The sequence below is a fragment of the Dipodomys spectabilis genome, unplaced genomic scaffold, assembly GCF_019054845.1.
Source record: "Dipodomys spectabilis isolate Male_0828 unplaced genomic scaffold, ASM1905484v1 ptg000069l, whole genome shotgun sequence".
Lineage (NCBI taxonomy): Eukaryota > Metazoa > Chordata > Mammalia > Rodentia > Heteromyidae > Dipodomys > Dipodomys spectabilis.
The window spans coordinates 8,868,161-8,884,446 of NW_024870746.1; the positions used below are offsets into that span (position 1 = coordinate 8,868,161).

A 16,286-nucleotide genomic window follows, 5' to 3' on the forward strand; every position below is an offset into this window, starting at 1 on the left:
GGAGGAGAGCTACCACTTAAACTACATATCCAGCCCTTTATGCCCTGGTTATTTTTTATTTTATTTTTTTGTTGGTCCTGGGGCCTGAACTCTGAGCTTGGGCACTGTCCCTCAGCTCTTCAGCTCAAGGCTAGCACTCTACCACTTGAGTCATGGTGCCACTTCCAGCTTTTTCTACTTATGTGGTGCTGAGGAATGGAACCCAGGGCCTCATGCATGCAAGGCAAATACTCTACCACTGAACCACCTTCCCAGCTCCCCTGGTTATTTTTTTTAGATAGGGCTTTGTTTTTTGCCCAGGTTGGTGTGGACCTCAATCTTCATATTTACACTTCCCCCAATAGCTGGGATAAACAGGTGTGTGTTACTATGCCAAGTTTTTCTTGGTTAAGATAAGGTCTCACAAATCCTTTATCTGGAGTGGTCTCCTGGCCTCTATCTGAGAGTAGATAAGATTACCAGCACCAGGCCACAATCTCCTTGAGTTCACTCAGAGAAACCAAGTGGCCTCAGGGAAGTCCCCCTGTCTGACAGGACCCCGGAACATTTCCATGGTGCTTCAGTTTACCTATTTTAAACCTGGGATGTACAAACTCCATTCCAGCTCCGGCTGTCTTTTATCACACAAACCCCCCAACAGAAGTGGAAACAGCTGGACAATTGCCAATCAAAATGTCAAGGACAACCCCTGGGAGAACTTCATTAACCTTGGCCTCCAGCCCTGCTCTCACTCTACAGAAAGCTGGTGTCATCCCACATCTGTGACTGCCTGCCTCTGACTCCAGCATGAGGGGGAGACCAGGAACAGGGCAGGGACCTGTTTCTCTTACCATGATCTCACCCCTGAACTTCTCTCAGCTTTGTAAATGACTGCAGACCCTCCATAAGGGATAAGTACCAGATGATTGAGAGAAGGGGATATTTTTTCTTCTCAGGGGAAAGGTTTAGCTGGGTAAACCTAAACCCCAACTTCTGCCATTGTTTATAAAATGATTTAAAGCAAATGGTGTGCGGGGTGTAGGGTATGTGTGGATGTGTGTCGGGGTGCGGGTGTGTGTTGGAGGTGGAGGGAGCCTTTTGAATACAACTACCTACATTTCTGACCTTTGGTCTTTTTCCTATGTAGAGTCAGCAATCCATTTGTTTCATAAGGACTTTTGTCCCCTTCTCCTCCTTTCCCAAGCCCTGATTCTCCCATGGCTGGAGTTCCACTCTCCCTGTGACGTTTGTAAACTGATCATCAGGTACCTCCACGAAAGGGCTTCAAGCTAAGCTCCACGGGGGATGTTCTGGGCAGGGAACTTTCCCTTGGGGCCGTTTAGAGGTTGCACAGAAAATCTGAGCATTTTAGCTACTAAAAGACAATCCTCTGATAGTGGTTGACCCACGAGAGCTCTCTAGCACCCCAGAGGGGGAGCAGGATGTCAGAGGGACCTTTTCAAGCTTTCCAATCCCTCCCTGGCACAGAGCCCTTCTTGCATCCTCCCCCTACTCGTCATCCTGTAGTGGCGCTTGCTGCAGCCCTCCCTGGTTGCTTTATTTATTTATTTTGCACCAACAGGGTTGCGGCAGACTCATTCTTGCCTGGTTTGAAAAGAGAGAGAGAGAGAGAAAAAGGAGAAATGCTTCCTGGCTCTTTTCTCTCCCTCAGTCTTGGCAGCATTGGCTGCAGCCACAGCAGCGCAGCGGCTGGCTGGCTGGCCGGCTGGCGGCTGGCTGGCGGGTGGCAGGGAGTGGGGAGTCAGACACACAGGAGGGTGCAGGGGTTCTGAGGTGCAGCACGAATGGGACAGGCCCCCAACTCTGGACAGATGCAGTGCCCAACTTGATGCTACCCTCCAGCTTCTCTGGTAAGTGCCCCTACCCTCTGTCCTGAAGCCACAACTGCCCTTTGCCATAACATTCTCACAGACAAGGCCAGATTATGTGCCTATCAAGGAAAGAGGATTTGCCCTCCTGCCCGGGACAATCCCAAGACTAGCCCCCTACCCCAGGAATTTGATGGGAAAAATAAAATACCCCAGGGTGGAAGGACTCCAAGGAGATCCCCTTTCCTTCTTCCCACTTTTCCTCCACCTCTGGGAAGCACCCCCCTCTGTGTGGATATTCCAGAGATCTTTCCCAGGAGCCCACCTCCTCAAGGTCCCTATGCCTCTATCAGGTATGCTTTAAAGAGGACATCCATGTTTGCATGTGTCTCCAGACTGACACACAGAGATAAGAAGAAAGTTCCTGGTCCCTGAGGTCCCTGATACCCCAGACCCCACCCCATTGCAGGGAAGAAAGAAGGGCTTTTGATAGCTGTCTCTTCCTGCAAAGTGGCCAGATGCCAGTAGTGTAGCCACAGAGGATGGTAGGGATAGTTTGTGATAAAAATTAGCCACTTTAAAAATAAAAGAGGCCAGCCCTAGGTCCCCCAGTCCTTAACTCAGCAGGCTTTGGGGACTAAGAGGAAACTTACAGGAGCAGGAAGGAAGGAAGCTGGGTTCCACGCTTCATTGCACTTTTGCTGAATGCAGAACACACAAAGGGGAAAAAAAAAAAAAAAGGATGAGCAGGAACTGCAGCGGCAATGAAGAGCTAGCAGTCAGGTGGACTTCCCAGAATGGTTACAGGGAGGCTGGGACATGGACCTCCTTGGAGAACTCTTAGCACGCCACCGAGATACCTGTTAGGTTGGGATAGGGGCAAGAAGAGCCGTAGCCTTTGCCCCTTACCATTTTTTTCTCTTTCTTACCACTTCAGCTAAGCATGGTTTCCTGCATGCCTCATTCCAACCCCCCCACCCACCACTCTGCATCAGCCTCTTTCTTTAGTTGCTCAAATACTACAGTCCTGTGAATTGGCTAAAGGAAGAGGATGAAGTCACACCATCTCCTAAATTGCCTCTTCTGTGGTTCAGCATGGGAGAAAATGGGTCATGTAGCAGAAAGCTAACCCTCACAGGGCTAAGAAAGCCTCAAGTCCCAAAGCCTTGAGGTGATGAGATCTGTAGCCTGGGAGAAACTGAGGCATGCTGCCTCCAGGAGCACCAGTTGGCTCTTGCTCCTATTCTTTTGTCATCTCTTGTCACCTCCTCCAGGGTTGCACTTAATGGTTGGAGCCAAGAGGCTCTTACCTCTAGATAGCCCTCTTCCTCTATCACCTTGCCCAGCACTATCCTCTTGATAATTGCCCAGGCCCTTGGTACCCAGAAACCACTTTAGACAGGACCTATCTGTACACTGCCTGTGCCTAGATATCTGCTATGCAAACCTAGGGCTCCCTTTCATCCCAAGCTACCTCTCCTCCCTTATCTATGCCTCACTTGATCCCAATCTGTCTCTTATATATTCTCAGACAGTTAGGGCCAAAGAGATCAAGAGCTCTCCCTCAGAGCTACAAAACATCCTTAATACCTATATATCCCTACATAGGATACAGGGATATAAAAGAAGCCTAAAACCAAGGACCAAGCAACAGAATTAAAAACTTGAGCACCCTTTGGATCTTTCACACACCACAACTCCATCTGTAGGGGAAAAGGGAATGCCTGGAGGCTCTTGTAGGATTCTCAGCATCTCTATCAAGTGTCCCATGTACTCTATGCCATGGCCAATGTAGAGCTGTGCTGTCATCCACATAGAAACTAGATCTGCTAGTCCAGGGTGTGGGCTCTGGGCCAGGCTGGAGAGGGGGCAGAGTCTGGGGGTAGTGGGCATGTTCCCCAGACTCCGACAACTTAGTCAAAGAGAAGACCTCTCTCCAGTTAGGCCAGAAAGTTCTGGCCAAAGGCATGATCTCCCTGAGCCTTAGGCAAAACTGTGGGTTCAAATACTGGACAAACGGGTGGGTCGAAGGGAATAGAAAAGAATTTGTAGAGAGCAGATATCAAGAAGGGAGGGACCTGAGGTATGTCCAGATCTCACAGGTGCAGAAAAACCCATTACAGACTCAGCTACTTCCTTGTTGCTCTCCGTCCCATTCCCACAAAGCCTTCCCCATAGGAATCAAGATGACTAGGGTCCCACAAGCTAAACTCATGGCCATTTATCCAGGGAGGGAGTGAAATAGAGAAATTCTCCAAGAGGGAGCCCCAGGGAGGTGATGCACTTGAAGTCTTTCTTTATTCTGGTAATGCTGAGACAGATCACTTTTTCTCCCCTCTAAGGAGAACCAGGGAAGTCCAGGGATCACCATCATCTGAAGCTTCTTTTCCATCTTTCCAGGACTCAGGGGATGGACGCAGCCCTAATTCCAAAGCAAGCCTGGTCCCCATGGCACCCCCTGCTTCTCCTGCTCCTCCTGCCTGGAGGGAACACCAGCAGCTGTCCTGCTGTGTGTGACTGCACCTCCCAGCCCCGAGCAGTGCTCTGTGCCCACAGGCGACTGGAGGCTGTCCCTGGGGGCCTGCCACTGGACACTGAGCTCCTGGACCTAAGTGGAAACCGCCTGTGGGGGCTTCAACGGGGCATGCTTTCTCGACTGGGCCTCCTCCGGGAACTGGACCTCAGCCACAACCAGCTCTCCACCCTTGAGCCAGGGGCCTTCCATGGTCTACACAGTCTATTAACTCTGAGGCTGCAAGGGAATCGGCTCCGAATTATGGGGCCTGGCATCTTCTCAGGCCTGTCTGCCCTCACACTGCTGGATCTCCGCCTTAACCAGATTGTCCTCTTCCTAGATGGAGCTTTTGGTGAGTTAAGCAGCCTCCAGCAGCTGGAGGTTGGGGACAACCACCTGGTGTTTGTGGCTCCAGGAGCCTTTGCAGGATTGACTGAGCTAAGCACCCTTACCCTGGAGCGCTGCAACCTAAGCACAGTACCTGGTCTAGCCCTTGCCAGGCTCCCAGCACTAGTGGCCCTTAGGCTTAGAGAACTGGATATTGAAAAACTGCCAGCTGGGGCCCTGCGGGGGCTGGGGCAACTAAAGGAGCTGGAGATCCACCACTGGCCATCTCTGGAGGCTCTGGACCCAGGAAGCTTGGTTGGGCTCAATCTAAGTAGCCTGGCCATTACCCGCTGCAATCTGAGCTCAGTGCCCTTCCAGGCACTGCACCACCTGAGCTTCCTCAGGGTCCTGGATCTATCCCAGAACCCTATTTCAGCCATCCCAGCCCGAAGGCTCAGTCCCCTGGTGCGGCTCCAGGAGCTCCGGTTATCGGGGGCCTGCCTCACCTCCATCGCTGCCCAGGCCTTCCATGGCTTGACTGCCTTCCACATGTTGGATGTGGCAGACAACGCCCTTCAGACCCTGGAGGAAACAGCCTTTCCTTCTCCAGACAAACTGGTCACTTTGAGGCTGTCTGGTAACCCTCTAACCTGTGACTGCCGTCTTCTCTGGCTGCTCAGGTTACGAAGACACCTGGACTTTGGCACGTCCCCCCCTGCCTGTGCTGGCCCCCAGCATGTCCAAGGGAAGAGCCTGAGGGAATTTTCAGACATCTTACCTCCAGGCCACTTCACCTGCAAGCCAGCCCTGATCCGCAAGTCAGGGCCACGGTGGGTCATTGCAGAGGAGGGGGGGCATGCTCTTTTTTCCTGCTCTGGAGATGGAGACCCAGCCCCCACAGTCTCCTGGATGAGGCCTCCAGGGGCTTGGCTGGGAAGAGGTGGGAGAGTAAGGGTCCTAGAGGATGGGACGCTGGAGATTCGCTCGGTGCAGCTACGGGACAGAGGAGCCTATGTCTGTGTAGTAAGCAATGTAGCTGGGAATGACTCCCTAAGAACCTGGCTGGAAGTAATCCAAATTGAACCACCAAATGGCACTCTCTCAGACCCCAACATCACCATGCCAGGAGCCCCAGGGCCATTTTTTCTAGACAGCAGAGGTGTGGCTATGGTGTTAGCAATGGGCTTCCTACCCTTCCTCACCTCGGTGACCCTCTGTTTTGGTCTGATTGCCCTCTGGAGCAAGGGCAAGGGGCGAGTCAAGCATCACATGACTTTTGATTTTGTGGCACCTCGGCCCTCTGGGGATAAGAACTCTGGGGGTAACAGGGTCACTGCCAAGCTATTCTGACATCTCCTTCCACACTGGAGACCCAGCCAAGTCCACTTTTGATACCAAAGGGGAAGACAGAACCAACCAAGGCCCCTGGGACCTCAACTTCATCCCCAGCAGCACAGATCTCCCACAGCAGCCGCCTGCATTATGAGCAGCTAGTGATGGCTTCTGATAGAGGGGCTGCTGCCCCATGCTTTCCCAGGCTGAAGGGAGCATTGTCATCTCTTCTCTGAGGGAATTGCAGATCTAGACTCTGTAATCAGCCCAATCCTCCCTCCCCCACCCACAAAGCAGAAAACAGAACCAAGGCTCTAGCCTATTATTCTAATCACTAGGCATTCTTCACACACTTCTACCTTCTAATAACCAATAACAGTGGCCAAACACAGCTAGATTATTTCAAGCTGGGAAGTGCCAATTGCTTTTTTAAGTCTCTGCTCCTCTGAGGCAGTTTCCCTTTTTTTTCTGCTTCCTATTCCTATACCGGCGCTCATCCTAGGTGCAAAGAACTAGAGCCAAGGACCCTCAGGCTGAGAAGAGGATGCATGCAAAATGGAGGCTGGGGGAAGGACAAACTATACACTGGCATGATGTCTGCATGAGCTTCCAGCCTCCATTGTCTGATCATTAAATCTGCTGCCAAAGGCCACTACAGTTGCAGTCAAAATGAAACACGATTTCTGGAACTTTCTTTACGTCAGTCTATTTCTGCTCCTTTCTGGCTGCTCACTGATCATGTACCCCAGTAGACCTTGCTTCCACCTAATCCAACCTGACATTCAGGATTAGGGAGGCCCATCATGCCTGGAGAGATCAGCACCCCCAGCCCCTCCTCTCATTCTCAATACTTTCCCTTTTATGCTTCATCTCTGGGCCTGGGGGCGAGATTCCATGTTCCAGGGTAATCCTTCATGCAGAAATTCCAGCCTAGGACACCTAGTGTCTTCCTTCACATTTCTAAGTAATTTGGAAGGGTTGAAGATCCCTAGTGCCCTTGGGGGAAAGTCAGAAGAAGGGAACTCCTAGAAAATGAATAAGCTGTCAAAGGAGAGACCCTAAAAGCAGGAGGGGCTAGGCTTGAAGGAACAAGGGAGGGCAGCCTAGCAAGCTGCAGTGAAAAAGTGGGGAAAAAAGCAGCAGCCATGAGAAATGCCTGCTTGGTAACTTTGCAAGTCCGTAGGATCCATGTTTAGCACAGACTCAGTGGGAAGTTGTCTCTAGAGAGACGTCACCCAGATAGGGAAGGAGTGAGCGGTGAAACTGCTGACGACCAAGGAGTGTGCTTCCAACAGAGGACAAAGCACAACCCCAAAAATGCAGAGATGCTGAGAGCTAAAGAGACCAGGCGACAGCATCAGCATCATCACAGGGGAAAGGGGGGAAGGGGGGGCCCAAGAGGAGCAGGAGGAGGGCAGAGAGAGAATCACGAGGCTGGGAGCCTTTCTCTCGGCAACAACACCTGCCCAGTGTCCTTAGTTTCCTTCTTCCTGTGGAATCCTTGCCACCAAACCACATGCACACTGAGCTTGCTAGCCAATGCTGTCGTCCTTGCTCCGAGGAGACTCCCAGACAGGTGAGAGCAGCTGATGCCACTGAGGAGGCAAAGCTGGATTTCAGGGTAGACAAACTCTTCAGGGGAGTGAAGGTGAACGTGAGAACCTAGCAGTTTAAAGAGCAAAGCTGGACAAGCCAACATTCTTGAAAATGCCCATCCCTGAGCCCCTAGCCGCCTCACACACAATTCAATGGTCATCCAGCTAACTAATCTCCAGTTCATGACATGCCCTCTTCTCCACAATCTTCCATCTGCATCTTATTGAGACTTGTAAGCCTGGTTTAGTCTGGTTGCCCTTTCTGCAATGCAGATACTGGTGGAAGCAACCTGCTGTTTAGACAAAGTTTCTCTGCGAAGGCCCCTGGGGCAGTCAGGAACAGATGTGTGTCTGGCACAGGGAGACATTGCTGAGGAACATTTCATGAACATCTCAAGAGAAGACAGTCAACAGAAAGAGAAGTTGAGTCACACGTGTATTTTCAAATTTTCTGGTAGCCGCACATTTAAAAAAAATCAAAATAAAACAGATACAATTAATTTTAATACTATTTTATTTTACCCAATTTACCCCAACTTTTTTTTTTTTTTTTTTTTTGCCAGTCATGGGGCCTGAATTCTGGGCCTGGGCACTGTCCCTCAGCTCTTCAGCTCAAGGCTAGTGCTCTATCACTTAAGCCACAGTGCCACTTCCGGCTTTTTCTGCTTATGTGGTGCTGAAGAATGGAACCCAGGGCCTCATGCATGCAAGCACTCTACCACTGAGCCACTTCCCAGCCCCATATCCCAACTTTTATCATTTCAATGGTAGCAGTATAAAAATCTGTAGTAAAATCATTTAACATTAATGTTTTTATACCAGGTCTTTGAAATCCAGTGTATTTTATACTTATGGCATATCTCTAGTCATTGCATCTGAAATAGCTTACTTACCAGTATTAGGTTTCATAAGATTAACTGTTGAAAACGTAGATTCATTCATCTAAACTGTTCCAGCTGGGCGCTGGTAGCTCACACCTATAATCCTAGCTACTCAAGAAGCTGAGATCTAAGGATTGCAGTTCGAAGCTAGCAAAAGTCCTTGAGACTTTTATCTACAATTAACCACCAGAAAACTGGAAGTGGAGCTGTGGCTCAGAGTGGTAAACTGCTAGCTAGAAAAGCTCAGGAACAGTGCCCAGGCCCTGACTTCAAGCCCCATGACCAACAAAAAATAAAAAAATAATTGAAATAAAACATATTGTTCCAAACATTCTTGAATGTTTCCCAATACCTGAAAAAATATTTTAAATATTAATTACAATTAAGTGTTTTTAAAATTCCATGCCTCAAACTATCACCTTTATAAGTGCTTAGAACAACTACATGTGGTCAGTAGCTACTCTCCTGGCCAGAATTTCAGTCACTATGACCCGAGGCATGGATAAAGGTCTCCTCGATGGGCCAAGAATCACCCCCAGGAAACATATCTGCATCCTAAGGAGGTGCCTATGGTGTTGTTCCTGACTAACACACTCATTCACCTGCCAGAGCTCTTGCAGGATACCTTCAAGGGTTGCAACAAACTAATGTAACAAGGTTCATGCAGGAATCCACAAGTCAGTCCTATATGTTACCCATCTGGGAAGCCTGATCTTAGAGCAGCTGTGACTGTTCAGTTTTTTGTGTGTGTACACCAGTGAGTGCGCAAATGCATCTAAAAATGCAAGTAAGTTTGTGTATGCTACATGGTTTTGTGGGAGCATGTTCACATATAAGGATATGATGTTATCATATTGTGGGGGCAATCCAAAAGAAGCTCTTCCCGGAATGGGATAGTGGAACAGACAGAAGAAAACATTTATGGAGGGCCTATTTCACATGAGAGGCTGCATCTATGTTTTTCTTTTCTTTCTTTCTTTTTTTTTTTTTGGTCTGAGACCAGGACTCAAACTCAGTACCTGACGTTTTCCTTCACTGGCTAGTGCTCTACCCACTGAGCCATGCCTCCAATCCCTGCATGTATGTTTTCTTATTTAACCTTTACATCAATCCTACAAGGCAGACAGACAACTTAGCTGATTAAGTTGATCAAGTGCATAGAGCTAATTAGTAAGGATATTGAATTTGAACTCAGGACTAAGTCAAAACCCATATAGTTTCCACCATACTGCTCCATCTGCTGTTGTCCTCTTTCAACTTTCCTGTGCAGGCCTTTCAGTTGTAGGATGTAACATCTTCTACCCGACTCACTCTGAACATTTAAGGACACTGGAATCATTTGTTGATTCTGGTCATCCTTCCACAACTTCAATGTACCTGATTCAGGAGGTTGTTTTCTAGTTTTTATTCCTTCTTCCCCATCTCCCTTTCCAGTGTCCTGACTGCCTCTGCCTCGGGGAGCAGAAATTCCTGGGATCAGACAAACTGAAGGGAAATGCCTGTTTCCCAGCAATGGATCTTCTCATGATTAAAAATGGAGACTTAGCTGGGTGCTGGTGGCTCACACCTGTAATTTTAGCTACTCAGGAGGCTGAGATCTGAGTATTACAGTTCAAAGCCAGCCAGGGCAAAAAGTCCATAAGCTTCTTATCTCCAATTCATCACAGAAAAAGCTGGAAGTGGTGTTGTAGCTCAAATAGTACAGTGCTACCTTGAGAAAAAGGAGCTTAGGGACAGTGCCCAGGCCCAAAGTTCAAGGCCAAGGATGCGGGGAAAGGGGGAGGAAAGGAGGCTTAAAAGCCAGGTGCTGGTGGCTCATGCTCGAAATCTTAGCTACTCAGGAGGTTGAGATTTGAGGATCACAGTTCAAAGCCAGCCTGGGCAGGAAAATCCATGAGACTCTTATCTCCAATTAACCACCCCAAAAATTCTGGAAGTAGAGCTGTGTCTCCAGTGATAAAGCTCTAGCCTTGAGCAAAAAAATGTCAGAAACTTTTTTTTTTTTGCCCAGGCCTAAAGTTCAAACCCCAGAAATGGTTTGAAGAAAAAGGCTCAGAAGGGCTAGAGTGTAAAGCAGATGTTAGGAATGGGCTCTATCTGCTTCACCCACCAGCATCCACCTGTTGAGGACAGGAAGAAAACTCTGGCTCTAAGCAGCAAGCATGAGGATGATGCAAGCTGGAGAACCCTTGAGACCAAAGGCTTCCAGGTCCTGTTCCTTCAATCTGTTTTGTAAGAGAAATCAAGTAGGAGGACTTAAGAGCTGGATGGTGGTAAGTGGGGAAGCTAAGGAGAATTTCTCTCCTAGAACATCTGCCCCAATTCACCAATCTGATCTAAAAACAAAACAGTAGCACTAACATAAATGACAGTAAGGCTTCTGTTCCCAGTTGATGCTTTCTGGTAAAGAGGCCTAATTAATGGGTAAGGAAAGGATGACTCCCATGCTGAGCTAAAGGAGAGATGAGTGTTATTTTTCAATTACTTAGACAACTAAATATTACTTGAATTCAGTACAGGAAGGGAACTCTGAGCAGCCAAGACCCTGGACCAGGCTACTTGAATTTGAAACCCCTCACTGCCCACAAGCTAGCTTAAAGTCTGCTTTCCTGCTTTAAATAATTGAGTGGAAACTTCTGACCACTGAATTCTCTGAACAAATCCAACCCTGTGTAAACTTAGTTTACCTACTGCCTCCTGTAAGACTGTTTAGAACCCTTTGCACAAAAAAATAATGGATTTTTAGGAATTGAGAAGGCTGTAATTGCAGGCTATAATCCCAGCCACTCAAAGGGTTTCAGACTGACCTGGGCAATAAAAGAGTGACACTATTTGGGAAAAAAGAAAAAAGAAAAAAGAAAAAAAATAGAATTACAAGCAAAAGGACTCAAGGTATGGTTCAGGTTCAGAAGAACAAAGCCCTGAGTGTCTAGTTCTTAAAAAATATAGTGGGCCTATAAAATAATTCTGGCTTTTTGTAACCACACTGAACACTATTCCTTGGATTTAAACTACTGTTACCTGTTTTAAAGTAAAAAGGTATAGAGCAATCAAGGTGCTCAAATACTTAAATATATATTCAGAAGACTCATGTAAATTCTATATGATGAAAATGCTAAAACATTACTAGTCAGGCACTGGTGGCTCATGCCTGTAATCCTAGCTACCTTAGGTGGCTGAAATCCAGCAGGTTCCACTTCCAGGCCAGCCCAAGCAGAAAAGCCTGAGACTTCATTTCCAAAATAACATGCAAAAACCAGGGCTGAAGGCATAGCTCAAGTGATAGAGCACCAACTTAGTAAGCACAAGGCCCTGAGTTCAAACCCCAGTACTATCAAAGTAACAAACACTACTGATAGAACATCAAAGAGTTAAATTGCAAGAAGATACTATATCATAAATACAACAATTCTTTAAGAAAATCCATGCAAGCACCAGTGGTTCACACGTGTAATCATAACTACTCAAAAGGCTTAGATCTGAGGATCGCAGTTCCAAGCAAGCTTGGGCAGGAAAATCTGTGAAACTCTTATCTCCAATAAACTACCAAAAAAAAGTCAGAAATAGATCTGTGGCTCAAGTACTAGAATGCTAGTCTTATTTAAAAAAAAAAAAAAAAGCTCAGGGTGCAGGGCGCTGATGGCTTACACCTAAAATCCCAGCTACTCAGGAAGCTGAGATCTGAGGAACAAGGTTCAAAGCCAGCCTGGGCAGGAAAGTCCCTAAGACTCTTTCTTATTTCCAATTAGCCACCAAAATCCAGGAGTAGAATTGTGGCTCAAAGTGTGAGCCCTAGCCTCAAGCAAAAAAGCTCAGGGACAGCACACAAGCCCTGAGTTCAAGCCCCATGACTACCCACCCCTCATAAACAAACAAACAAAAAAAAACAAAGAAGAAGAAATCTAAAAATATGACTCCAAACAAAATAAAAATAGGAAAGAACAAATTATGTTATATCCTCATAACATAATACTAACATAGTAATGAGAATGAATAAACCAAATTATATTCAATATAGCTGCATCTGACAGAAATGATTTGAAACCCAGACCCAAAAGCCAGTGTGTAAAATAATGTATATACTGAAACGAACTTCAAAGATACAGAAACAAAGGACTTCTTAAATTGTTTGTTGTTGTTGTTGTTGCTGTTGACTCTGTATTCTTTACTTTATATACAGTGTATTCACATCCACATCTGTGGGAGGGTAAGGAGGGAGGGCACAGAATCAGAGAAAAAAGGCTGAAAAAGTGCAGCAGTGGAGCACAGTGGCTGCAGTGGAAACTGATGAAAGTAAACTATGCAACTCATGGGTGGAGATGGGAGGGAGGGGATGGGAGAGAATGAGGGAACAGATGACACTATGGGAAAGGAAGCGCACTTATTCCCAGATGTATGTAAAGGTAACCCTGCTGTATATCACCCCTAAAACAGCAATAAAGTAAAATGAAAAATAATTAAATAAAAAAGAGAATATGTGCGTACCTAAGCCTATACATCTGTTCACACCAAAAAAGAAACTATAAATACTAGTTTATAGCATTTGAAGTGAGAAAAAGAATGGTTATCAGCAGGGTGCCAGTGGCTCATGCCTGTAATCCTAGCTACTCAACTGGCTGAGATCTGAGGATCCCGTTTCAAAGCCAGTCTCAGCAGGAAAGTCCATGAGACTGTTATCTCCAATTAACTGCCAGAAAACAGGAAGTGATGCTGTGGCTCAAGTGTTAGAGCACTAGTCTTGAGCTGAAGAGCTGAGGGACAGTGCCTAGGCCCAGAGTTCAAGTCCCAAAGCCAACCAAAAAAAAAAAAGGTAATACTCAAAAGTAATGGAGAAAATGAGTTAGTAAAAAGAGTTGAATAAAAAAAAAAAAACTGGATCTCTATCTTTTAATGTTACATAAAAATAAGTCCCCGATTAATCAAATATACCAAAAGAAGAACATTACACAAGTACTGAAGGAAGACATGTTTGTTTGCTAGTACCAGGGTTTAAACTGAAGTCCTCATACTTATTTGGCTAATACTCTACCACTGAGTCTTGCCTCCAGCCTGGCTATTTGCTGGTTATTTTGGAAATGGAATTTGTCAAACTTTTCTCACCAGGCTAGCTTCAAACCATCATCCTTCAGATTTCAGCCTCCTGAGTAAATAGGATTACAGCAATTTCAAAAGTATTCTTTAGTAATGGGAGATTTTCTGAATATGATAGAAAAACCCCAAAAGTTATCAACATAATGTTATCAAGATGTTACATAGAAATAAAAACACCATTGACATTGAGGGGCTGGGAAGGTGGCTCAGTGGTAGAGCGCTTGCCTTGCATGCATGAGGCCCTGAGTTTGATTCCTCAGCACCACATAAGTAAAAAGAAAAAAGCCAGAAGGGGTGCTGTGGCTCAAGCGGTAGAGCGCTAGCCTTGAGCTGAAGAGCTGAGGGACAGCGCCCAGGCCCAGAGTTCAGACCCCACAATCAGACCAAAAAAAAAAGAAAAGAAAAGAAAAGAAAAAGACATTGAACATACTGGGGAAAGAAGTATATTAAATTTATACACAAAGAGAGAATATAAAGGAAAGATTCAATATCCAAGGCTGGATACCACTTGTTTATGCCTATAATCCTAGCTTTTTCCATCAATTGCTGGGGCTGTGGCATGTGCCTGTACCAGCTACATGGGAGGCTAAGATTAGGATGATTGTTGTTCTAAACCAACCCAGGCCCCTTCTCCCCCCCAAAAAAGTCCAAGACATCAAATCTCAACAGAAAAAAACTGAGCATGGTATTGCACATCTATTATTCTGCGATGGCAGGAAATATGGGAGGATTGAAGAGGGAGCTATCTCAAAAATAATCAGAGCAAAAAGTGCTGGGGGCAGGACTCAAATGGTAGAGCACATGCCTAGCAATACAAAGGCAATGAATTTAATCCCTTCTACTGCAGAGAGAGAGAGAGAGAGAGAATTAGAATTCAATGAGAAGCCAATTACACTATCAGATTATTAAAAATCAAGAGGTGATAACATATTGTATAAGTGTGCTATCAAACAGGTCCTTTTTATCCATGGCTGGTAGAAAAAAAAAAAACTGTTAAAACCTCCATGGAAAGCAAATTGGCAATACTAAGCAAACTCCTTTTCAAATATTGCTGGTGGAATGAAAATTAGAAAATTCTTTGTAGGAGGGAGAGAATTTACAGAACTGTATCTAATAAATGGAAAATATGCTCTTTTTAAACCTAGTTTTTGCATTCCTATAAGTAATTATCATGCAGATATACAGGGGCATAAATGAATTGTGCTCATATGTATATAATTCTAAAGGACTTGTTAAGTGTATTTTATATATCAATCAGTCATACTGTGAGACAGATATATATGAGCTGTTATGGGAAGGCTTCCAGATTACATTAACTGGGTAAAAATATATGCTTATGCATGTGAGTTATGGATTATTTTGTAAAAAATTTTGCAAGAAACTGGAAATATTGATTGCCTCTGAAGGAAAGATGAGACACATTTTCTATATTTTTTTCCTTTTGAATTTGCTAAAAATATACATGTATTCCTTACACAAAATACATACATATTTTTTTAAATAGAATGTGTCTGTAGTTGCAGCTACTCGGGATATTGAGGCAAAGAGGATCGTTTTGAGCTCAAGAGTTGGAGGCCAGCCTGGTCAACACAGCAAAATCCTTTCTCTAAAAGATAAAATAATAATAATAATATTTATAATAATAATAATCACAACAGAAATGGGGAGAACTGAAGCGCAAAGGCACCTCCCTCATTAATCAGAATTATAATCTTGTATTCATTAGCATGCTTAGGGTAGATCCGGCCCCGGGTCCCCACGGTTGGGTCTCCGGTGTGGGGATGGGGGCGCAGGGGCCTGCTGGCGAGGCTCCTAACCGTTCTTAACGGCGGCTGGAATTCAACCTGCCAAAGCAAACCGCTGTCTGGCAGAAACCCACCCCTGAGGACAGCGCCCCCGGGAGCGCCCCCGGGCCCGGGCCCTCCACCACCACCCCCAGCGGGGCGGGCCCCGCGCCGCTGCGCCCACAGGTCCCTTACCCAGGTCCAGTCTCCGCCGCTCCCGCCACCGCTCGGTCCATCCACATGGTGTGTTCAAGCCTCGGCCGGGGAAAGCCAGCGCGGGTCCTTGCTCTGCTGGGCTGTGCGGCGCCTCCCCCTTGCGTCTCCTTCTGTCCAGAAATCTATTTCGTGTTTTCAAAAAAAAAAAAAAAAAGTTTTAAGTGTTCCCACGTCTCTCCGGGGGAATTTAGGGGACAGGTCGAGGCAAAAGTTCGCAAGAAAAGCAAGTGGTGGAGTGTACCACTGTCCTGAACCCGTTACCCCAGCGGAATGGTAGCGGCTCGGTACAAAGCCGCTAATTGTCTGGGAAGCGTGGCACACGTGAGTCAACCCCTCACACCTGGGTCCCGGCCTCGCGAGCGCCGATTCCTCACCTCATGAAGAAGGAGGCACAAGCCTCCTCTGTGATTGGCTTAGAGGCGGACCCAGAAGACTCTGTTGGAGCTTCTAATTGGCTAGTTAATTCTCAGCAGGTGCGAGCTCAACAACTACTTTTCCCGGCTCTTACTGGCTGATGAGGTGGGCCGGTCTTGGATTTCTTGCAGGTAATTGGATTTTAGCGCGCAGTAACTATGTCACTCACGATAACTCGCAGAATGATTGGTTGGGGTAGGGGGAGACGATTGGTTGACTACAAACCAGACGCTGATTAGTGCGGACGCGCTTTGGAGGCGGGACAGTGGTGGCTGAGGCGCGGCGGGCGGAGCTCGATTTGTGGTGCGTGTGGGAGGAGGAGT

At 46.6% G+C, this 16,286-nt stretch overlaps 1 protein-coding gene and 1 long non-coding RNA gene across 2 annotated transcripts; one reads left to right on the forward strand and one right to left on the reverse strand.

Annotated features, from left to right (window-relative positions):
* The first annotated feature begins 1,811 nt into the window (after positions 1-1,811).
* Positions 1,812-6,136, forward strand: Lingo4 (leucine rich repeat and Ig domain containing 4). The gene is made up of 2 exons (XM_042682179.1): positions 1,812-1,850; positions 4,151-6,136. Exons 1-2 carry the CDS (start codon positions 1,829-1,831, stop codon positions 5,998-6,000), a joined length of 1,872 nt encoding a protein of 623 aa, XP_042538113.1. The 5' UTR covers positions 1,812-1,828; the 3' UTR covers positions 6,001-6,136.
* An 8,839-nt stretch (positions 6,137-14,975) lies between these two features.
* Positions 14,976-15,914, reverse strand: LOC122109742. Its single transcript, XR_006147735.1, has 3 exons — positions 15,890-15,914; positions 15,529-15,671; positions 14,976-15,155 (listed from the first exon to the last, which is right to left on the reverse strand). It is a non-coding gene; the product is annotated as an uncharacterized LOC122109742 (long non-coding RNA).
* Positions 15,915-16,286: the final 372 nt, after the last annotated feature.

Coding starts and splice junctions, on each gene's coding strand:
- Lingo4 (XM_042682179.1), top strand. CDS start 1,829: ATGCTACCCTCCAGCTTCTCTG. Junction 1,851..4,150: donor GCTACCCTCCAGCTTCTCTG/GTAAGTGCCCCT, acceptor CTCCCCTCTAAG/GAGAACCAGGGAAGTCCAGG.